We start from the raw sequence: 22273 nt of genomic DNA, 5'->3' as shown, positions 1-22273 counted from the left end.
CTAAATACGAGCTCGACCTAGTGCGTAACGCAATCAAGTTCAACATGAGATGTGCTTTGACCAAATACGAATTCGGACAGCATTTTTATGTTAAAAGTCAAAGTTAATCAAGGGAGAACAGTATCCTGTGATGACATTTAGAAATGCATGGAAGAGACAGAACAGACCAGAGAGTTTGATAAGTTAGATTACTTTTTGAGATAGATGGGCAAACTTGGTTGGAATGCCCGCCTTTCGAACTTTGAATCAGAGCTGTGTCGATGTCGATTCCAATTGAGCTGCGAACAACTAAAAAATTCATTTGTGGCTTTCGTTCAAATTATTGTTGGAGCCTGGAGCCAAACAATTTAAAATCTTTTTGTGAGTGTATCTCTGGTTGAAATTATTTTTGAAGAAAACATGTGTACTAGTAGGTTAGGGAACTGGACAATAACAGCGCCTCCTCACATTCCAAACCGTGTACTAGTAGCATTTAGAAATTGGGGGCGGTGGAGTTTATGGATTTCCCCCTTCTTTATATATACATATATATGTATATATATTTTGGTGCAGTGCATAATGCACCTTCCTAAAATCAATGCAGAATTTAACCCCCCAAAATACTGGGGCACATCTCAAAACCAATGGGAATTGGGGCATAATGCTATCCTGAAGAGGTTAAAGATGTAATTTATCCAAACATAAACTGAATAAAAATCCAACTTGGAGCATGAGGATTAAAGACTTAAGTGTGGCGGCTATCCTATTCCTTTGAAGGGCATAAATAGTTCCCACCATTTGTGTTCTGTGTGTTAGTTTGTTGATTGTATTTGTCTAGGTGTTTGTGGTCTTATTTATTTATTTATTTTAAAAAATAAAAAAGTACTGTAAAGCCTCATAACTCCGAGAATGGTGCCCAAAAACAAAAAAAAAAAAAAAAAAAAACCAATTAGTTATTCCAAAACACTGGATAGGGAAAACAAAAAGTTTTCTCGAAAAGCCCAATACAATTGCGCGATCTGGTTTGCCTGAATATAACCCGGGGGCCCAATCTTTACAATTATTGCACTGGCCCAATTCCCAGTTTTGACAATAAAAAAAAAAAAAAACTCCCTTTAGTTTTTATTTTTCCTTTCTTTATTTGCTTTATTTTCTTCTGATGATTAAACCAATCGATCTGAGAAGACTAATATTAAAGATTGATCGGGGCAAAGTGACGCCGGGTCCAGCCGCTTCTAAGTCTTCGCCGGGAGCATTGCCGGTGGCCGAAGATCAAGGTTCCTCTCTCTTCCTCTCTCATCTTCTGCATTTACCCGAACGGATATGAGGATATTAAGCTTCATATTAGTACACCTTTTTCGTGTTATAGATTAATAATAGGTAGGTCACTTACGCACCCACAATTTTTTCTCACGTGAGGCGGAATATATGACTAATTCTCCCCGGAAATTAATTTGATGGTTAGTACTGTAATCGCAGGGATCCAATCAGCGAATTGGAGAATCTGTGGGCGAGAAATTGAATAAATTACAGGATGGGGTTTTTTGTGACAACCCTAATTTTTGTTGCGATTGGCGTTATTGCATCTCTCTGCGCCAGAATTTGCTGTAACAGGGGTCCCTCGGCAAATCTGTACGGATCTTTCACACTTCTATGGATTTGGGTTTGCTGTTGTTTCTTACTTAGTTTGAATGCTGGAATTGTCAGTTGAGTGGCGATATGCAAATCGTTCCGGGTTTTATTTATTGGAGTCTCTTTGAGCTAAATTTGCTCCATTTTTTGTTTGTGGTTTATCTTCTTAGCTGTTATAGTTCTTGCCTTTTAAGTGTCCCCCTCCCCCAAACAAAATCAGAATAAATAGTTCAGTTGACAGATGAAGTATAATGACGTTGGCTGATCCGTTCTGTTAGACTGGATCCGTTCTGTAGCTTCTTGGAAGGATTGGGGCTTTTTTTTTTTGTAGTGTTGGGGGGGGGGGGGGGAGGAGGTGGGTGTGGTGGTTCTCATTTCCTTGGATCGAAGGAGCTGGTTGACCAGAAAATGTGCTGAAGTTTTGAACTTTTAGCAGGGACTCTCAATTTTAGTTTGCCAACCTAGATCAAATCAGTATTGACGGGTATAAAAATTCTTTTATTTTTTAACACCTCTTGGGCACAAGAGGTCGCAAGGGTAGATGAATTATTTTAATTAGTTTGTTCATAATTAACGCTTCGTTTGCATAGGTAAACCTTCATAAGTTATTGCTTATTTTAGGTTTACCTAAAATCTTCATAAGTTATTGCTTATTTTAGGTTCACCTAAAATCTTCATCGTGTTTTTCAACCAAGATTTCTTACAGGTTGAGAATATATTAGTACAGCACCACGTAAATGTTTTATCCTACTTGGGATATCTAGTTTGAGTATATATCATAAGATTTTAGGTGATGTGCATTTCTATATAAAACTATATTAAATTTGGGTGGCTTGGGGTGCAACACAGAAAGATTTGGTTTGGAAGCTAGCTACCAGTTTAAAGTATGAGAAGTATTTGATTGCATGATACTCATTGCTTAGTGGAAGCTCTCTGTAGAACCAGTTCCAGTTTGTTTAGAATCTCATATTACTCCTATGGCCTTAGGTCATGGATGGATTGGATGCCTTTGCGTGTCAACAAATGCCATGCATCACTCTGATAGATCTCATTCAACTATAAAGTATATATTTTTCCCCCTTTCCATTACTTTTGCTCTGTGCTTGTTAAGCGACCATTGACTTATCTTCATTTATTCATTTGATGAACCAGAGTTATCTGCAGGTTTTATTTCTAGTTGTGCTAGTATGTCAAGTGCATATGTGCGGAGAGGATATAATCTTTTTCAATTAGCATTCAAGCCTGACTCTTTATTTGCATGCAATTTAAGTTTAGATTTCAAGTAAATGGCTGAACAGTCAAATATTATATGGAGATATACATGTCATTCAAGAGTTAAGGAATTCAGATTTACCATGTGGTTCTGTTGGGGGGTCAAAAGCTTGAGTACGAAATATTGTCATCTGTTGGCTGACTTGCAGCCTTTGTCTAAATTGACTACATTCTATACTTGTCTTTATTAGTCAAATTTAATTCGCATACCTAATCCATATAGTTCTGATGCAGGTTGCACCTGACGTTGATAATTACTGCAACAGTATGCTGTTGGCTGATGTAAGTTCAGATTTTATTGGTTTAACTTTTTTTAATAGTTATAGAATGCACTTTAGTAGTGCACATAATATTTTCCATTTTGCTTTCTCTGCTTCTTTATTCTAAAATGGTTGGAGATCTCTATTTCACATTCTACCTAGATTTGATTACATGGTTGTTCCAAATTGATTCAGTTTTGGAGTCTTCCTTATTATTTTTATATGCTGTTTTGGCAACTTAATGTACAGCTGGAGTTTAATCTCTAGCCTTTTTTTTTCCTTTAATTGATTAAAAGAAGGTGAAGTTTTCCTTTAATTTTGCCGAAATACTTCTCCTGAGATAATAAGCAACGGCATTTTTTATGATGTTTTGCTTGCCTAGGATTTTTAGCAGAATGGATAAATTTGATTGAAGCTGATACATGCAAACAATTTTGTCCATGTGTTCCTTTTTTTTTTTCCCCAGCTAAATGATTCACATATTTATGAAAGGAAAGGACGTCTGTATACATGCCAGACTTCCTCTTTTTTTAGTTGCCCCTCACTGTTTGATTCCTGGCAGGTGGGCTATCGTATATATAGCACAGATGAAACCACTTATTGTTCCTATTTTAAGCGAAGAGTAAGATGCTAAGACACGGGGCAAGGCCAAATTCTCTTGTCGACCAACGTGATGAATATGGTGGAAGGGGTTTAAATGACCATATTCTTTGCTATTACGTATGAAGCAGCAAGATCTTTCTTGCGTCAGGCCCATATGTATTTTTATTATTGGTGCAAACACCCTATATTCATTTTCATAGCTTGTGCAACTTTTTTTCCTATTGTAATAGCTTTGAGATTCTTGTGAACAGAGAGATGTGAAACATGTATTTTGGAAATTATAATGGCTGGAATATGTTGATTCGCGCGTTGCACGAGCAATAAAGTTAAACGACGCAGGAACTTCAAGCCGTTCACTTTTAACTTTTTGATTGATACGGATGTTAAAGAAATGTTAGCCTTAGATGCCTGTTGGCTTTGCTGTTTCTCTAATGAAGCTGGCATTCAGAGGACCAGACATGTAGCTTGAAGGATCAAGGCTTGGGCTAATGCCTGTTGGCTTTGCTAATGGCTTGGATTATGTGTGTAATACGCTATGTACATAATACACATATTTGCATATCTTACCATATTGCTATACCACTTCTCAAGGTGTTAAAAGAGTGTCGGATGGAGACTGACTTTTTTTTTAAGTGACCCTATTTTGTGTGACACGGAACTCTCTACCAGCGCGTCATTTCGAAGTTCTCTAAATAAATGTCTAAATACGTTAGCTAGCGAACGTTTTGTTTTGTTTTGTGTAAATACGAGGAATAGTAAAAGGTTTTTCCCTTTTGTTTTTACCTGTCGCCCTACAGTCAGTACGGTCACAATCGAGTCTTACGTGTGTAAAAGTAAAAAAGCAAAGCAACAACAACCCGACTGTGCTATGAAATATCTTGAGAAGAGAGAGTGAAGAGGGTCGAACGAATATCAAAAAGATAACGAATCAGGAGGGATTTTTTCTTTTCCTGATTCTAGAAGCTGTTCCTGATTCTAAAACCCTAACAGCTTCTTCAACTCTCTTCTTTCTAAAGAAAACTAGGCGAAATAATTCTGTTGATTATCTATTTTCTTTTTTCTTTTTTTTTTTTGACAAAAACACGCCAAAGTCAGAGAGTGAAATGGCCGCTACGTTTGGACTGACAACCCCAGCGGCCGCAGCTGCTGAGTTAACCTCGTCTTCTTCGACTTCCGTTGGAATTTACCACAAGACCCTCTCTCCATTCGTCTCCAAAGTATGCATTTCTCCAAGGACTTGCCGGAGAACTCACCGTTCGGGCGTCTGCAGTTCCTTTACGCCAATGGACTCCGCCAAGATAAAGGTTGTCGGTGTTGGTGGCGGTGGCAACAATGCCGTCAACCGCATGATTGGCAGAGGTTTGCAGGTGGGTTCTTCGTGCTTATTATTGGGTTGGTGTTTAGTTTTCTATATCTGTCTCTCTCGTCTAGTATTTTGCTTAATTAGTGGTCATGAAAAGTGCCAATAAAACGAACTGGGACGGTTACCAACTGTTGGTTTTAGTTGGAGAACATCTATGAAGCTTTCGAATTTGGTATGGCTTTTCAATTTCCGACAGCAAGTTCATAACTTCTGCCATTTGTTTACCATGGACTTAGCATTTATCTATTTTCTTGGTTCGTGTGCTTCAAATTATTTTGTGCAATTGCCTTTAACATTCTTCAAAAAGAAAAGATTTTGTCTGTGTAATTGCATTTTCTTGATGCAACTATGCATCTTTGTGCCGCAATTGTGTACAGGTGGTTAGCATCCTTTATTGATTTTTGGTGATATATATGACAACTTAATAGATAGAAGGCTTTGACATTTATCCCGCAATGCTATGAAAGTTGACTCGGTGGAAATCTTGAACTGGACAACCGTTGATGTTTTTATTGTAGGGTGTTGATTTTTATGCCATAAATACAGATGCTCAAGCACTGCTGCAATCTGCTGCTGGAAATCCAATTCAGATTGGAGAGCTTCTAACTCGTGGACTTGGTCTCTCTCTCTCTCTCTCTCATGTTTGGACAAATTTGTTCTATTTTGAGCTTGAGTTTATACCTAGACTAGGAATACGTAATAGAAAGAAAGGATACTGTAGTATCCTTTTTTGGTAGTTGAAAACTTGAAATGCTAAAAGAATCTAATCACTTGCCTAGTGTTCAATGCTATTTCTGCTTTATGTCCATTTTGTGCAAGCATCGTACAATAGTTACTTTACAATATCAAGTGGTTTTTCCTGATAGAAAGCACTTTTGCAAATATAGGTACTGGGGGCAATCCCCTTCTGGGGGAGCAAGCTGCAGAAGAATCAAAGGAAGCCATTGCAAATGCTCTTAAAGGATCAGATATGGTGTTTATAACTGCTGGAATGGGTGGCGGAACAGGATCCGGTGCTGCTCCTGTTGTTGCTGAAATATCAAAGGAAGGTGGTTATTTGACTGTTGGTGTTGTCACATATCCTTTCAGCTTTGAAGGACGCAAACGATCCCTCCAGGCAGGTGCCACATGCATCTTTTATTATAACAGCAATGGTGTAATATAAGTTTGAGTCTTCTCTACCAAAAGCATACGTACCCTGTATACAATTGGACAGGATTCTTAGCCATTGAACTTATATTCTAATTAGTGCTATTATAAAGTGACTTCCTTGGTCAGCATGGAAGGATGCCCTTGAATTCAGAATGAAAAAGACAAGCAATCATAAAAAGATGCACACAAATGTGACATAGGAATAACTACAATCTTTTGAAATGTATGATCAACAATTTAGACTCTCGACATGTTTAAGTTGTTGAATTCCAAATCAGTATTTAACGCTGGTCATTATATGCATCGATATATTATTCTTAACTTTTCTGAAAGAATAGGTGAAGGACAATGTAATGAACACAACTCAGAAATATTTACGGAGTGTAAACGCATTAGTGGACATTCACTCCACGTAAATCTTCAAGAGCTCCAATGATGTAGAAATACTCACCTATTTGTCCATCAACGCCTTACTCGGTTGATTTGCATGTATGTTATTTCAGGCTTTGGAGGCTATAGAAAGACTTCAGAAAAATGTTGATACCCTAATAGTGATTCCAAATGACCGTTTACTGGATATTGCTGATGAGCAGACCCCCCTTCAGGATGCTTTCCTTCTAGCTGATGATGTTCTACGTCAGGGTGTCCAGGGAATTTCAGATATAATCACAGTAAGTGTTTATGTTACCAACATCAGTTCCTCTGAGAATGCTATTACAATAGTTTAGTTATCCTTGATAGAAGCTGTGCTTCATCACCATCCTTTGCCTTCTGAACTAACCATGCATGACTGCTTCTTCAAGACAATGGCCATAAATGTCCAGTTCTAGTATTTCGGTTTTTTTCTAGAAAAGGAGGAATAAACTGACTATGCTGTGATGGAAATAGGTAAATCAGTAATGAAAGCTGGTACATTTTTACCTTCTCTCAATGTGTAAACAGGTCAAGATATCATAATAAGTTTATAGTGATAAACAATTTTTTTTTTTTTTGGCATGGTTGAACTTCTTTGATTTCACCTGCTTACATTTCTAGTTCAAATGGTTGTTCCTCAATGTCAACATTATTGTAATCAATCATCGCGTGCCAAGATAATTTGACAACGAAGCACAACTTAGGTGGTGAGATGCTTCACTTGTAATTAGTAGATCGCAGGTTGGAGGCATCAAAGGGGTGGGTAGGGAACCAGTGTTGATCCCTTCCCCTCCTCCTCCTCCTCCCCCCCCCCCCTCCCCCCCAAAAAAAAAAAAGAAATAATAATTTAAGGAAGAAGTTTGGGAGCCTAAGAAGAAATGGCACAGTTATCCTTGTGGCTGATGCGTGGCTGCTTATTGCAGCATTCTGATATAAGTTATTTAAGCATGTCAGACACTTTATGGTGACTATGCTTACATTTGTTTCTGCAGATACCTGGGCTGGTAAATGTGGATTTTGCAGATGTAAAGGCAGTCATGAAAAATTCTGGAACAGCTATGCTGGGAGTGGGTGTTTCTTCCAGCAAGAACCGTGCTGAAGAAGCAGCTGAACAGGCAACTCTGGCGCCTCTGATAGGATCATCCATTCAATCTGCTACTGGTGTAGTTTATAATATAACTGGAGGAAAGGACATAACCTTGCAAGAGGTGAATAGGGTATCGCAGGTCTGATTCTTATTCTGCAGATCTTCCCCACTCCCAAAAAAAAAAAAAGAAAAAGAAACAAAATGCATGAAATTGTTTTGTGTCAAGGGGTTTTCAAGGATGCAGCATTTTTGAATCCCTGAATGCCTTTCTAACTAAGCGCCCCAAGTCTCTCTACACCTTGTAGTTTTCTAGCTTTCGGAACCATGCTGATTCTCATTGCAGTTACTTGTATAAGAATTAGGGAAAAAAAAAAGTGTGTAGTTCTATATGCACCCAATCCACATTATAGTTTTGATTTCCTTTTTTCCTTGTTATCCAACTGTTACTTTGCAGGTGGTTACGAGCTTGGCAGATCCGTCAGCTAATATTATCTTTGGTGCTGTTGTGGATGAACGGTACAATGGAGAGATCCATGTAACAATTATTGCAACTGGCTTCACTCAATCATTTCAGAAGACTCTTCTAACCGACCCCAGGGGAACGAAGTTGGCTGAGAAGGGGACTGGAACCCAAGACAGCTTGAAATTACCTGTCACCATGAAGTCATCTGCCGCACCCCCTTTAAATTCTAGGCCTCCTAGGAAGCTTTTCTTTTGAATTTTTTTCCCTTGCATCTTTTCTTTTCTCACATATTTTATTATGTCAGGTGCTTTCATTCTCTTAGGTGACTATTATGCTTGTGCCGGTCTTGATTCCATCGTTCGTATGCTATGCAAATTCTTTTGTTACCGTCTAGAAGAAAAGTGTATCATAAGTTGCCTGAACTGGAAGATTTACTTAACTTTCAAGAAAGTGAAATAGTTGCAACAACGAAACGATTTCACGTATGGTACATTTGGTCAATAATTGCACGGAAGCCAATCGGATTACATAAGACGATTGTGACGGGTTTTCAAAGCATCCATGTGGAAATATCGCTCAGCACTAGAATAACGCACTTTCAAGGGGATGTATCAACTAACAGCTAGGAGCAGGTCCTGTCCCCAGTATCCTCTAAAACAACAGTAAGATCTGTAATCAATCCCCTCCAACCACTGCTTAGAGATCACAAGAGGAGAGAGAATTCAGGTGTGGGTACAAAATTTAACATGCTCTCTCCAAAATACTCGTACAATAGAGGCAACAAGTTTCCAGTGTCAAATTCCTCCTTCCAAGCCTGTTGAAGAACAGCTGATGATTTATGCCCTTGACTAGCAACCCCATCCCTTCTTGCACTGATTCCTCTGACATTTTCATTCGAGAAAGTTTTTGAGATTGACGGAAAACTAGAATCCGTAACCTGAATATTTGCAGCATATCCACCACTAGTGCCTGACATGTCTACCGGCACTGAGTTTGCCGTCAAAGAACCCATTGGACCTTTGGTTGCCAATTTTTTAAGTGGTGGCTGCTGCATCATGTTGTCCACAGTAGCTTTACGTTTACCTGGCCACGTTTAAAAGGGAAACGTATGATAATGATCATAAATAATTAACAATAATACCTCAATTATGACTTTTGTTTAGAGAATGAACAGAAGCAACACCCCTCTAGCTATCTCGCTTATATACAGATCAAGTAAAACTAAGTATGTGTTTGCTATCTCTGTTCTAAAAATACCAAAATGGAAGACAGTAAAAACCTAGTCCTCACTTGGAATTTTAGTGATGACTTTTGGGTTGCTCCTTGACATGGCACGTAGAGGCGGCAGAAGGGTAGGAAGCTTTTTAAGCCGATTGTACATGCACAGACCAACTGCACGCTGTGAAGTTCAGTGCCTGGTCAGTTGGCAGCAATTGTGCTGAAACTTGAACCAGTATATATTATATAACTAAATTTGGGACATCTGCCAGTGGACCCTGCCTTCGCAATTCTAGTATGAAACTAAACCTCATGCCAGCAGCAAATTAAAACTCAATGGATGAAAACCTTACTATTAAAGCTCCATAGACATGCCAGGCTGCCAGCCTGTTCATCCCATTCTTTTGCTTTTCCAGCAGCATTTCTGGCTCTAAAAGCCGCAAATAGGGCTCAAGGTTGGGTAGCACAAGCAAACGGACCTAACCAAAGCCAAGAAGCATCAACAATTTGCCAGCACCACATAGATGGTACTTGCATAATACTGACAGATAATCAAAGAAGGATAAGAGGATGCAATAACAACGTTCTACCACGCTAGGTCCAAGGGCTGCCAACCCTTGAATTGCACCAAAATGTTGAGGCAGTGCTTTTGTCGGATCTAAGAAGGTGTGAACCAATGTCCTTGTCACCCGTGGCTGGAGATTGTGATAAACGTGACCATACCTGCAAGACTTAACTTTCAAGGCACTAAAAAGTGTCTTAAGTTTTTTTTTTTAAAAAAAAAAGATTTTCACATGTGCTTCGGGGGACCATTCAAGAACAAGCAGCCACAAAGCATGTCGGAAAGAGGTAGATCAACCTATACACACAATCAACACAATGAAAAACTGAATCCTAACTAATGCAGATCCTAGCATGTCTCGTGCACTACAAAGTTACCTGCAAACAGAGCTAAAACTTCATAAGGTACATGGTACTAGTGAGTATTAAAGTCTCATTCACCATTCTGTGCTTCCACAAGTTGCTGTTTGGAACTATTTTATGATTATAAAATAAAATAACAATAAAAGAAAAGAAAACTAGAATGGAGATCTATCTAGCCAAAATTGTGCACCTGAAAGGGAAAGTTCTCAATTAGATATCAAGCATACACCTGTACCTCCATTCACTCATACAGACGCAATAGTGTAAGCCAATAAAGAGAAGAATCACCTCTTGCATATTAAGGCAACCAGGTCAGCAGTGAAGTTTCTCAGCTCCCAGTGATTATCTGAAAACTTATTCCCCAACTTTTTTGCCACTAGACATGTCATTACAGATGGCATTAATTGGTGCAGCTGAAATGCATAAACACAGAAGCACAATTGATGAGGAAACACTTTATGTGCAAGACTAGTCAATTTATTAAATCAAGGAGAAATCTAAAAACATCATTGAGGTATAAGTTGGGGGTAGGAGTATTAAGCCAAGACCCTCACCACTACAAGGCAATTTTTCCTTGATATGTGAAAAACAGTTCAATCAACATTAACTTTTAACCCTAAGTACATCAAGCTTTAGCAGCCATAGACTGTCCTACTTACATATGGCTCAATGTGGATATGAGGATTCTGCAGGAGGCTCCAGACAAGCCGCATCAAACCAATAAGTTGATAAGAATTATTTAAATTCCTGGAAACCTGATATCATTGAGAATACTATTATCCAAAAAAGCCAGTTGCAATGTTAGATGAACCACGTGACCATTGAGTAAGAATTACCTCGTCAGCAATAAAATATGCAAAGTAAGGAACTAAAGGGTGCAGCCCTGAGTCAGTTGCCAAGCTCACTAGTGCCTCTTTAAAGAGAATGGAGCTAGATCTACTTACAGTAAGCTCAGTAATTTTCTCAAAGTAAAGCTGCAACAGCACCCAAAAACAGATTCATAAAATTTCAAGCTGACAAAAGAAGCCAAACAGCGAAAATCATTGACAATACCTGCAGTTCACGAGACAATACATGCTTCACAGGTAATTTAACATCAACAGAAACACCGTCTTCTCTGTACTCAGCCTTTCTGTTGTCAGATTTCACTGCAAGTGCAACAAAAGAGGAATTTGAGAATCCACGTAAACATGACTAAATTCTTTTGAATTCAAAGAAAAAAGTTCACTGAGTCATCGACAGAGAGCAGTGTCAAAATTTGGTAACCAAAAACCAAAAAAAGAAACCATGAAGACAGACATTGGTCTGAGGCTAGTGACCTTCATGGAACTTTTCGGACCTAATACTCCTTACTCACCAAACCCCTCTACTAGTTTTCTACTAGTTTCACACCATCCTACCTATACCTCTAGACTCTGCATGCAAGTACATATATATCTGATCCATCCTCTCCTCTCAGCATGTCAAATGCAAGAGAAATTCCCTTGTTCTCTCTGATCTATTCCACTGTTCAAGAAATTTAAGACCTGAAGTTAATCTGAAAACCACCATTTCCGTTACTTCTTATTGCATCTCCAGGACGAGACATACACAGCAGATGATTACAAATGTCTTCTTTTTATAGTTATATGCAGTACTCAAATACATTCTTCCTTCTGTAATTTGACCATGCAACCAATTGTTGACATGAGCTGGTTTTCAGTTTATGAACCATTGAGCTTTCACAGTGCCTGAATTCAGCTTAGTCGGACACTGAATTCAAAATACTACGGCATAATTTTCCCTTCTGTTTTTCTCACCTCAAATGTTGAGTGCAGGCTAAAGCAGCTTGCAGAGACAAATACAATGCATCTAGAAGAAAAAAGAAGCTGCATCTACAATTTTATCACGGAATGTATGTTAGTTAATGTAGGCAAATAAGTCAAGGTGGACACCTTCAAGAGTTGCATTCTCTGGAATAGCCGGTTGAACTCCTTCGATAGCTAACCAATGAGCAACAAGTGTGGTCTCTAATGGCGCTTTCGGTAAAGGAGCATCAATTACCTAATAAGTCAACCAAATTTTAGTAATTGAACAACCGATTCGAACCATAAAACAGGACAAGGGAAAAAAGAGAGGGGGGGGGGGGGGACTCGTAACTACTTACATCTTTGAATTCAACATCTTTGTCACGAATGTAATACAAATTGTTGTGCCCAGCAGCATTTTTAAACCGCAATGGATCTCCTGAAGCAAACCCATGTATAGGCTGATACAGAACCCACATTATTCAACTTGCAAAACCCACAACCAAAATGGGAAAAAAAAAAAACTTTTCAACTTTCCAACAGGCAAACTAGACTTATTCTTCACAAGCAGTTTCATTTAGCTCAACCCAGAAGAATCTTATTCCACTTCGCATAATTTATGCATTCAGCTAAGCCCAGAAAGATACGAGCATATATATATATATATATATATATATATATATCTGTCATGTAAAAATAAATTAAGATAGATACCTCAACATTTCGTAAGCCAAGGGCACTGTCCACATCTTCAGAAGTCAAAGTAGTTCTTTTGGAGTGGCGCATGCATTTGATAGCCTCCTGTAAATTCCCACCAATATATATATATATATATGGAAATTTTTCAATTTCAAAGTAATGATTGAGCAAAATTTCGAGATTGATTGGAGTAAGATGTAATTAGATATCACCTGCATAATCTCGCGAACGCGGAACTCCACATCGGAAGCGAGATCAGGCAAGACTTCCGGGGCTAAATTATTGATTCCTAAGCTTTGTGAAATTACTTCAATTGATTCCTGCGGCACTGTGCTCATTGTTGTAGCCGTGTTTTCTTGAAAATCTTACAATTTTATTTACATTAAAGAATTACCGCTACGGCTACCGCTACTACTACAGCTTCACTGCGCGTAACTCTCTCTCCAGTTTTCTTTCTTTTTAAGAAATTTTTGTCGCCAGATTCTCCGATTCCTTGGGGGGCTTTTATAGCCGTGAGAAGAAGCAGAGAGGGTAGAGAGAACATGTCAATGCTGTTTACGAAACGACGACGTCCACTGGTTGTACGCTCAGAAGAGAACCACAATCATTTTCCGTTGCGCGCATTTTTTTTTTTTCACTCGTATTTCCCCCCATTTGGTATTTAAGGAAAGTACCTTCGTTCCGTCGAAGCTCTAATGTGGCAAATAAAGCTCCCTTCCAGTCCCGTTAATTGTCCTTTATTATTGAAAATGGGATTGAGGGTTTATTGCCAAAAAAAAAAAACAAAAAATTGTTATTTGAGTTCCATTTTTTTGTTACCATCATTTATTCTTTCATGTAAAATCTAATAAGTAAGTAAAAATTGTATAATTAAAATGAAAACTAATATAATGAACGTGCTAATAACATTTCCTTTCTTGGCCGCAAAATAAAAGAGTCGGCGAAGAATCGGGGGGTGGATTTTCAACGTCAAAGAAAAGCGGCAAGTGCACCGGGCTTCGTTTCGAGGCTAGAAAACAAATTGCATTCTCAACTTGTCGCACAAAAAAAAATACTACCGGAACATCCAAATGCGTTTTACAACGAAAAATTAAAAGTTGATTCACACTTTTTTGAGTCACCTTTCCAAGACACACAAATGCAAAGAAATGCATCTTCCGTTTTCATTCTTTTTTTTTTTTTTATGTTTTACAAATATTTAACCAGTAGATATATTACAGCAACCAGAACCACAATGCCGATGACGGATAAAAGCAGGCACATGCAGGAGCAACCACCCTTGGTTTTTTTGTTCAAAATTGCAAGCCGCTTCTGCACTCGCTGTTTTCAGACATGATTTACAACCCCAAAAAAAAAAAAAAAAAAGGTTATAAAGACATACACAAAATCAAATTCAATTACGTAAATCTCTTGGCTCCGGAAAGCAATTAAGCACAATAATCCCAGACCAAGATCGTTCCCATCATGCGATGCAGTTTCTTCGCACAGAGGAAATAATCCAGATATAATCAAACAAGTCTCGGCGAAACATGAATAACAGTCACAAAAAGGGGACTAGCAAAAGATGTAAACCTTATTTCAGGAAATCTTAGATGAGATTTTAATCAGCATATCCATGTCTACAGTCTACACCAACAGTGGCTACATTTATCTCTTCTAATTTTCTTCTATATTTGACCATCAGTAGCCAAAGCTAACTCGGACCCCTACGATCTTAATTCCTCCAACTTTATATCAACCATTTCCAGAATAACAAATAAAAATATTATGTCAGCATATATTAACTCTCACAAAAACTGCAACGCTTTCATGAAGAAATTCTAGTTCAGCAAACCTTGACTTCTAAAGGTAAATGAACATTTTCCCATAAAATTTGTTTTTTTTTTTATCACTCTCCGGTGCTTTCTAATCGATCACAAAATACAAATGTAAACCAGGGGGAAGCCTTACTTTCTGCATCAAGTTCCACCAAAGAAGGTTGATATGCACACAACATTATTTCAGAATTTCACGGAAATATCTTAGCGAATGAATATGCAGTTATGCACTTTATCATATGCATGCGCTTAATAATACAAAACGTGCTCCCCCATCAATGAGTCTGCTTTTGCAGCATGTCAACAAACTTGTTCTAAGCCAGGAATTTCAGGAGTCTCTTACCTGTAAGCGGGAATCAGTGACATCCACATGTTCGTCCAGGTTATCCTACAAAGGATGACTAAATTAGTCCAAAGAAATGTATGAAGCTTGTAACCTCAGTTCAATCAATTTTGTATTTAGAAGATGACAGAAAGAAAGAAAGAAAGAAATAATTGATCTACCAATGGTTCGCAATAACTTAGGCCTATAAAAATGAATCAGAAATAACAAAATGCATACAATTAGTCTAGTGTGTAGATCAAGTTCTTCATTGACTGCCAATGCAATGTGTTTGGTGCTTATAACTGTCTCCTCCAACTTCTCCAGGCCCTCATCTTGCTCTGTTGAAACCAATGAAGTAGCCCATGATGGTGAGAAAGCCTATATCCAGATACTTTCTGTGCATGTGTTGGGGGGAAGGAGGGAAGAGGATGTCTCATTTTGACAAAACGTAAAAGAACGTGCCTTTCATGACTTGTCGTTGAAGACCAACAACACCATAGTTGTCAAGACCTTTTGCTCTGGTCATGGCATCAACAGGCTTAATCTCAGGCCCAAGCAAGCTGTCCCTATTGGCAAAGTTTGACATGTTCAATGTGGAGGCCATCTGGTTTACTTTTGATCTCAAATTTGCAAGCATATCTTTGCGGCGATTCATTTCTTTCTCTGTCCTGCAAACCAAAAGGCACATTTGTCAAACACTTGAAGAAAACAGCCGCTGTATTTCCTTTTTTTAATATCCAAAGGGAGACTTCAAACCTTAAAAAGTCGAACCTAGGACCTCACAGTCACTTGGCTAATGTCCCTACCAGCTAAGCTAGGTCTTGGGTACAGCCACTGTATTTCTTTCACTGAATGCCCACAACTCAGTAAGTTTTGTATTTTCTCAAAAGTCAAGCAGCTAGAGAACTAGCATTTCCATTCATTCACAGCACTCTCTCATATTGACAGATTTTGCTATTCATCCAGATGTTCTTGGTTATCCGAGTTGAATTGCAGAGTATTCTTTAAATTTCATAAGGTTATCTAAATCAACGTGGCCACGGCATTCTTAAACTACTAAAAAAAAAAATATCTATCACTGTCAGGATACTTTGTCTTTTGGCATGAACTTAATCAGCATGCATAGGAGGCTTCCGAGCCAAGTAGAATGTGCAGAGCTGCTAAGCGCTGCAAAGTTAGTTTCACAAAGGAAATTAAATTTCCAACTAAGAAATTATGACCTGAACCATTGTGACACAAAGACAAAAAACGAAGATGGCAGATATTAAGACTACCTTTTCCTAACAAATTTGAGCCATGTTGACAGAAATCTCCGTCATCTACAACTATTACATCTTGTGTTAAATTGGTAGGACACTAGGAATTTGTACAACCTCCCCAGCAATGGAGCAAATCAACAAGAAAAAGCTCTTCACAAGTAGAAAATCATAGCCAATCCCAGAGGACACAACCAAGATATGCTCATCACCTTCAGCACTTCAAACACTGACACACTAATCATAAATTACCATCATTCCATATGCCCCCTTCAAATGGAATATATGCAACAAGTGCTACAAACTAGCTTCTCCAGAGCAGATTGTTAATTGTAAACTACAGAGCTCATGATACTGAAACTTGTCTAATACCAATATCCACATAAAAGGATAACTTATACAAGAAACTTACAGCTGCTTTCCAGGAAGCCTTGAAAGAAGAGATTGTAGGCTCTCAAGTCTAGTGGACAATATCGTGATTTTCCTTCGTATGGCAGATGCATGACGCTGGGCCTCTGGCCCTGTTGCAGGCAATGAATTCCTCTCTGAAATCATGTTAGTTATGTCATCAGCGAGTTTGACCGCTTCATTGTACTCCTTCACCCACGGGTCTCCAGAAGACGCCATGGATCTGAAAAAACCACATTCATAACATAATCATGAGAGGGCGACATGCTTAGGTATTCCACCAAAAGAAAATCAGAAACCTTTCCAATTACATGTTTCTTTTAAAAGGTGTACAACCAAAAAATTTCAACATTTGTCAGCCAGAAATACTGGACCATCATTATAATCCGATAAACCTCAGACATTATCAAACCCAAACCCCAAATTCACAACCTCACTGAAAAGATAACAATAGACCACTGACCAGCAAAATTAACACTAACTGTTCAATGAAGTGACTAGTTAACCTTAAAATGATCTCAAGCTAGACAACAATGATCCTTAGGTCCCACGATCCATGTATCAAGCTAAAAGGAAATAAGGTAAAGAGTAAGCAAAGATCAAGTACCAGCAGCTAAAATTCGTATGCACTGGGAATTAAAAAAATAATAAAAACCGTTACGCCTTTCTTTATTTACCAAAACCCAAAAGAATAAATATATATATATATATATAAATAAATTATCCATCCTGTAAAATATTCGACTCCTGCAAGTGAAAAGAATCATCAAACAACAATTTAATGAAAAATAATAAAATACGGCTTAATTTCAGTCATCGGGAAAAAAATCAAAAGAAATCAGATTAGGTCAACCAGGCAGGATAGCAAAAACGGGAATCGTAGAAGACAATAGTAATTACACAGAAGATAATAGAATACAAACTTTAAAGAATTTGATCTAATTTACCTGTTTAATAGAAATGGGCGATCTCAATTGAATCCCTGCGATGAGGTAAGGGAAAGAAGAAAAAGAGAAATACTAAGAAATAGAGTCGCTGATGAGGCTAGTTTGACTTGGAATTCTGAACGTGGGAGATGGGAGAAGTTAAAGGGGCTGATGGGCCAAAGACGCCCGCTGCCCAAAATCACCGGCAATGATTGTCCGGCCTCCTCGTCGTCTTCATCGTCACACGCATTCAGACAATTATATACTTCCTATTTTAATTGTCATCATGTCTTCCCACCACTTTATTATTACGGTGTTTTGTAGCCAGAGCGGATTCTTTCCTACCAGAGCAAAATTAGTTCGAATTGCCAATTTTGTCCTTTACAAATTTTGGGATATAAAATAACTAAATTGATGCTCAACTTTATTATATAACAGTGTATGATATTCAGGCTTTTAATTTTTTGTCTCGTTAAATAGTTCGAATTGTATTAGACTTGGTTGTATTTTTTGTCAGGTTGGATTGGGTCTTTTTATTATCAAGCTGTTTGAATAATTTATTTGTCTATTTCAACAAGGTTTTACGTCATTGAACAAAGCTAGATATTAAAAAGTTTCGATGAGGTCTTGATTTAGTAATTAAAATTAAAACTTCAATGATTCAAGATCTTGGTTTAATTGCCCCCTTTCCCCTATCTTCTCCTGTGCTTAAAAATTTGTTTATTTCGTTTACCCAAGCATCTCAATAGATTAACTTGATTTAACTTTAAAACCTATTTATAATAAGTTTGAACGAGATAATTTCATAAAACTCCTTTTGAAATTACAGTAGTTGATATATATCACTAGATTCACTACTAATGTTGGAGAAATTTAAAAATCGGTATATTTTTATGGTTTTATTTTCCATATGACTTGGCGAAGATATTACAGCCTTCTTTATTTGATTTTTTGAAAATTAATGTGGAAGTCTATGGGGAGGGTTCGTTGTTAGTAATGGATAAGAGGAAAAAATGGAAATATAAGTAGTCAAGCTAATTTTGCACTTTACAAAGACAAATATATAATTGAAAAATAATATTGACCCGGAAAAAGTTAGATTTGATGATAAGGATTGGAACAATTACAAGTAGGAGATTTTGAATTTAATAACTTCCACTTATAGAAAATTAAATAAAAAAGCTCCGGAGGAAGTCTCAAGCAAAAGTGTTGAACTATTAAAATAGGATTAGGAGATGAACAGAACTTTCTGGAAGAAAATTGTAATTTTGAAAAGTAATTGGGGTCAACATTGATGTAGTCAGAAAAAATTGTAATTTTGAAAAGTAAGTAGGGTCAACATTGAATCCATTGATTGAGTCAGATGTAGGCGTGGCAGGCCGCACGCGTCAATTGGTTTTTAATAGGCGTATTTAATATTTTACTCCTCGTATTTTAGAGTAATTACATTACATGCGTGCCTCCTTTCCCATCATTTATCAATATTAGTGATTAACGAACATGTGTGCGTAAATAATAAACACACATTAATTTATTAAAAAAAAAGTTTCATACGACACATGTCCATACACATATAGTGACAATTATATAAATTTTGAATTTGAACTCCAACTTTTGTACATGTGTTATAAATTCAACGGTGATAGTATATAATCTGACAGTATATATAAGATTTGCTTTTGATTTTACCCTATAAAAGTTACTTTATTATATAATTTTTTGAAAAATATAAAGGTTAATTGGTAGTTATCTACAATTATAGATACCTATTAACATCAATTTAAAAGTGTAAAACTAAAAAAGGAAGATAATTGTTTAAATATGATTGGTCCATTTTTTCCTTTTTTTTAAGGGTAAGTTTTTTTTTATACACTATCAGCATATATATTTTTTATAACAGTGAGTTTAGATCATACTACATAATATAAATTTAAATTTGAAATTCAAATTATGTACATATGTCATGCATTCATAGTTGCCATAATATAAAGGGTTAATCGCACTTTATCCCCTTTAAATATAGGTCGTTTTTCACTTTACCCCCCCAACGTTTGTTTTTCCTCAGTCTATCCCAAAAACTAACAGTCAACTCTAATGGGGATAAACAGAATATTGAAAAGACAGTAATATCCTTATGAAAATAATGAACAACCTAAAATACCCATATATGCTGGTTTATGAAATATAAGTTTCCAAAATTACCCTGGAATAATGGAGGGAAATTTCTCTCCATCTGGCATGGGGAAAAAAAAAAAGAAATTAGGGAACACAAAAGGGAACAGACAAAAGGTTCCCTTTTGTCAGTGTCGGGTCACCTTCTGTTCCCTTTTGCCATTGTCAGTCACTCAATCTTTCGCTTGGTTGAATCCTTAGCAAAACCTTCATTAAAAAACTTGAAAATTCACTAGCATCTTCAATGGAAAAAACGGGTAATCGATGAAGTTGTTAGTAGATGGCAGAATTGAATTTGAAGATTGTGAAAGGAGATTATGAGAGCTTGGGCAGCCCTTAAGGTTCAATTTTGCAATTTTTTCTCGATTTTAGAAATTTCTAATTTTTTGAATTCTCAGCTTACACAGCAAGGAAATTGGCCCAGAGGATATCAGAGTCCAGACGAAAAGATGAAAATTGCAGAAGGAGCGGTCATCATGCCAGGCAGATTGTGAAGCAAGTGAAAGATAGGGTAAGCAGAAAAGTAGGGCTCGACATCACCAACATAGTCATAAGCAGGGAGGTGCAGACAAGGGATGATGACGAACACGTTGTTCTTCTCAAACCCAACAAACCATCTAATAATAATAACAACAAGGTGGCCTTAACAAAAGTACCAGTTGGCGATGATTCTAGCCAAGTCAAGCAATCAACACCATCTTGCTCTCCGAGGCTCTCGGAATATTATTATTATTATTATCCCAAGAACAAGCCCCCAGTTGTCAATAGCACTCAGTCTGCACAACATTCTCCAAGGCTCTCTCAAGTTGCTCCGAGTTTACAAAAGCATTTACCAAATCACCAACAAAACTCCCCGGCAGTCAAGAAATGCAAGAAGGATACCGTTGCCAGCCAGAAATACACCTCTCGTCTGAAAAAGCCTCTGAAAGTTTCCGATGGTATTAGGAACAAAAAGGAAGAGCCATTCATTCGTTTAGCGACCACAAACAAAGGAAACGTCGCAGACAAGAAATATAAGAAGACTCCGCTTTCCCATAACCTTCTCAACTGCAGTATTGCGGCCCCAACCCTCTTACCTATCAAGAAAGACATCCCTTTTCCAGCGACCAAATTAGTATGTGATAAACAGGTAAAAAATAAATAATTAATTACTGCAACAATAAAACCATCTTTGACGTTCTTCTTCTGCTTTAGTTCTCTCTACATATATTTTCTTTTTCTTTTTCTTTTTTAGTTTAAACTTTTGGGGGTCTTCTTACTAAATTTTAGTTTGTCGACTTGTATCATGGGGGCCAAAACATAAAAAATTTTTAAATTTTTAAAAAAAGTCCCAGGCATCTGATGCTGATACGTGGAAAAGGCGCAAACAAAAATTATCTCTAGTTGTTCGAGCCAGTCATACAACAAGAAGCAACAGCAGGAGAAATAGGCGACGCACATACTCACCACCATTATTCAAGAAAACATCAAACACCATTGAGGGGCATTTTTGTCAGCTAAAACTAAGGGCCCTTTTCGTGTGACAATTTCGAAATCTTAAAGTTTTTAATGGTGCAATTGCATAGCTAGATTGACGGAGGGGATAAACTGAGGAAAAACAAACGTTAGGGGGCAAAGTGAGAAATGACCTATACTTAAAGGAGATAAAGTGCGATTAACCCTAATATAAATAGTTAATATTTGTCTTAAGGATAAAAAAAAAAGATATATTACAAGAAAACTATACCATTGTGTGCTTTATATATGACCAATGAGAAAAGCACATCCTAAGGGTGTGCAAATTAAGTAGTTATTTATGAGAATCAATGGAAGTTTTTTTGAAAAAAAAAATTATTGGAAGTGGTAGTTATTAAAAATTATTAAATTTAAATATTTATCTTCAATAAGTCATTATTTTTTGCGAGGATAAATTTGAAAAAATAAAAGATGATACAAATTTTTAACACCAAATGCCCTTTTCATGCTTTATATATAGATACATATAGAAAGATATAGATTAGGTTGCCATAGTTCAATTACATAGGAAGCATTTAATTGATCATAATGCTGGCAGGATTTTAAAAAAAATAAAATAAAATTCCCAAATAGATTTTCATTTTGCTCATATGTACAACTTGATAGCTTATACAACATTGTGGAAGACGCTTATTGTTGCTTTTGTTGAAGAACTAGTTTTGGGTATGATAAGCTCAGCTTAGTTATTTGTCAATTGTCATGTTTGAAGATCGACTGGACAAAAATTTTAATATACCACCCCATAAAATTTCCATAAAAAAATCATCTTCACATAGTGAAAATTAAGATAGGTACATTTGTCAACTCAATTGCTAGTGAAGTATTTATAAAGAAAAATTTAATATGCTTTCCCATTTCATTTGGCTTGACTCTAAGGCGAAGCAAGTCTAAGGAGAGATCTTCAGGGAAGCTCAAAAGTCAGAACCAAGCTTACAAGATCCGGCAGAGGATGCCATTTGACTTCCTAATGTATGATACACTAAAATAGGAACAAAAGAACG

General features: G+C 37.1%; 4 protein-coding genes across 7 annotated transcripts; 2 read left to right on the top strand and 2 right to left on the bottom strand.

Annotated features, from left to right (window-relative positions):
- The first annotated feature begins 1099 nt into the window (after positions 1–1099).
- Positions 1100–4047, top strand: LOC113688591 (V-type proton ATPase subunit e1). Its single transcript, XM_027206461.2, has 4 exons — positions 1100–1256; positions 1459–1611; positions 3118–3165; positions 3706–4047. The coding sequence occupies exons 2-4, from the start codon at positions 1514–1516 to the stop codon at positions 3767–3769; spliced, it is 210 nt and encodes a 69-aa protein (XP_027062262.1). The 5' UTR covers positions 1100–1256; positions 1459–1513; the 3' UTR covers positions 3770–4047.
- Positions 4048–4559: 512 nt separating this feature from the next.
- Positions 4560–8710, top strand: LOC113687873 (cell division protein FtsZ homolog 1, chloroplastic). Of its 2 annotated transcripts, none has more exons than XM_027205397.2 (6): positions 4560–5113; positions 5628–5727; positions 5997–6226; positions 6765–6932; positions 7668–7901; positions 8217–8710. In XM_027205397.2, the coding sequence occupies exons 1-6, from the start codon at positions 4850–4852 to the stop codon at positions 8478–8480; spliced, it is 1260 nt and encodes a 419-aa protein (XP_027061198.2). In that variant the 5' UTR covers positions 4560–4849; the 3' UTR covers positions 8481–8710. The 2 variants fall into 2 exon arrangements, with proteins under 2 accessions (XP_027061198.2, XP_071905432.1); XM_072049331.1 differs by having other exon boundaries at positions 4562–5113; positions 5656–5727.
- LOC113687872 (transcription initiation factor TFIID subunit 6-like) lies at positions 8639–13490 on the bottom strand. Of its 2 annotated transcripts, XM_027205396.2 has the most exons (12): positions 13066–13487; positions 12869–12955; positions 12514–12615; positions 12302–12410; positions 11421–11515; positions 11204–11341; positions 11027–11122; positions 10656–10780; positions 10034–10166; positions 9797–9922; positions 9516–9624; positions 8639–9308 (listed from the first exon to the last, which is right to left on the bottom strand). In XM_027205396.2, exons 1-12 carry the CDS (start codon positions 13189–13191, stop codon positions 8929–8931), a joined length of 1626 nt encoding a protein of 541 aa, XP_027061197.1. In that variant the 5' UTR covers positions 13192–13487; the 3' UTR covers positions 8639–8928. The 2 variants fall into 2 exon arrangements, with proteins under 2 accessions (XP_027061197.1, XP_071905429.1); XM_072049328.1 differs by lacking the exon at positions 11204–11341 and having other exon boundaries at positions 13066–13490.
- A 364-nt stretch (positions 13491–13854) lies between these two features.
- Positions 13855–17909, bottom strand: LOC113743737 (syntaxin-52). Of its 2 annotated transcripts, XM_072049332.1 has the most exons (7): positions 17607–17909; positions 17166–17225; positions 16664–16882; positions 15458–15663; positions 15233–15333; positions 15014–15058; positions 13855–14173 (listed from the first exon to the last, which is right to left on the bottom strand). In XM_072049332.1, the coding sequence occupies exons 3-7, from the start codon at positions 16876–16878 to the stop codon at positions 14042–14044; spliced, it is 699 nt and encodes a 232-aa protein (XP_071905433.1). In that variant the 5' UTR covers positions 16879–16882; positions 17166–17225; positions 17607–17909; the 3' UTR covers positions 13855–14041. The 2 variants fall into 2 exon arrangements, with proteins under 2 accessions (XP_071905433.1, XP_027127619.1); XM_027271818.2 differs by lacking the exon at positions 17166–17225 and having other exon boundaries at positions 17607–17903.
- Between the last annotated feature and the right edge of the window lie 4364 nt (positions 17910–22273).

The sequence above is a fragment of the Coffea arabica genome, chromosome 5e, assembly GCF_036785885.1.
Source record: "Coffea arabica cultivar ET-39 chromosome 5e, Coffea Arabica ET-39 HiFi, whole genome shotgun sequence".
Classification (NCBI taxonomy): Eukaryota; Viridiplantae; Streptophyta; class Magnoliopsida; order Gentianales; family Rubiaceae; genus Coffea; species Coffea arabica.
Note: the sequence above shows the minus strand (reverse complement) of the source record. Positions and strands in the feature narration are given on the sequence as shown.

Excerpts from the sequence above, each read along its gene's own strand:
- LOC113688591 (XM_027206461.2), top strand. The coding sequence starts at position 1,514 with ATGGGGTTTTTTGTGACAACCCTAATTTTTGTTGCGATTGGCGTTATT. Across the intron at positions 1,612-3,117 it reads AGGGGTCCCTCGGCAAATCT|GTTGCACCTGACGTTGATAA; the intron begins GTACGGATCTTT and ends GTTCTGATGCAG. Across the intron at positions 3,166-3,705 it reads ACAGTATGCTGTTGGCTGAT|GTGGGCTATCGTATATATAG; the intron begins GTAAGTTCAGAT and ends GATTCCTGGCAG.
- LOC113687873 (XM_027205397.2), top strand. The coding sequence starts at position 4,850 with ATGGCCGCTACGTTTGGACTGACAACCCCAGCGGCCGCAGCTGCTGAG. Across the intron at positions 5,728-5,996 it reads GCTTCTAACTCGTGGACTTG|GTACTGGGGGCAATCCCCTT; the intron begins GTCTCTCTCTCT and ends TTGCAAATATAG. Across the intron at positions 7,902-8,216 it reads AGGTGAATAGGGTATCGCAG|GTGGTTACGAGCTTGGCAGA; the intron begins GTCTGATTCTTA and ends GTTACTTTGCAG.
- LOC113687872 (XM_027205396.2), bottom strand. The coding sequence starts at position 13,191 with ATGAGCACAGTGCCGCAGGAATCAATTGAAGTAATTTCACAAAGCTTA. Across the intron at positions 10,781-11,026 it reads ATATCCACATTGAGCCATAT|CTGCACCAATTAATGCCATC; the intron begins GTAAGTAGGACA and ends TATGCATTTCAG. Across the intron at positions 9,625-9,796 it reads ATGTCTATGGAGCTTTAATA|CGTGCAGTTGGTCTGTGCAT; the intron begins GTAAGGTTTTCA and ends TGAACTTCACAG.
- LOC113743737 (XM_072049332.1), bottom strand. The coding sequence starts at position 16,878 with ATGGCGTCTTCTGGAGACCCGTGGGTGAAGGAGTACAATGAAGCGGTC. Across the intron at positions 15,664-16,663 it reads AGGCTTCCTGGAAAGCAGCT|GACAGAGAAAGAAATGAATC; the intron begins GTAAGTTTCTTG and ends TTTGGTTTGCAG. Across the intron at positions 14,174-15,013 it reads TCACTGATTCCCGCTTACAG|CGAGTGCAGAAGCGGCTTGC; the intron begins GTAAGAGACTCC and ends GTCTGAAAACAG.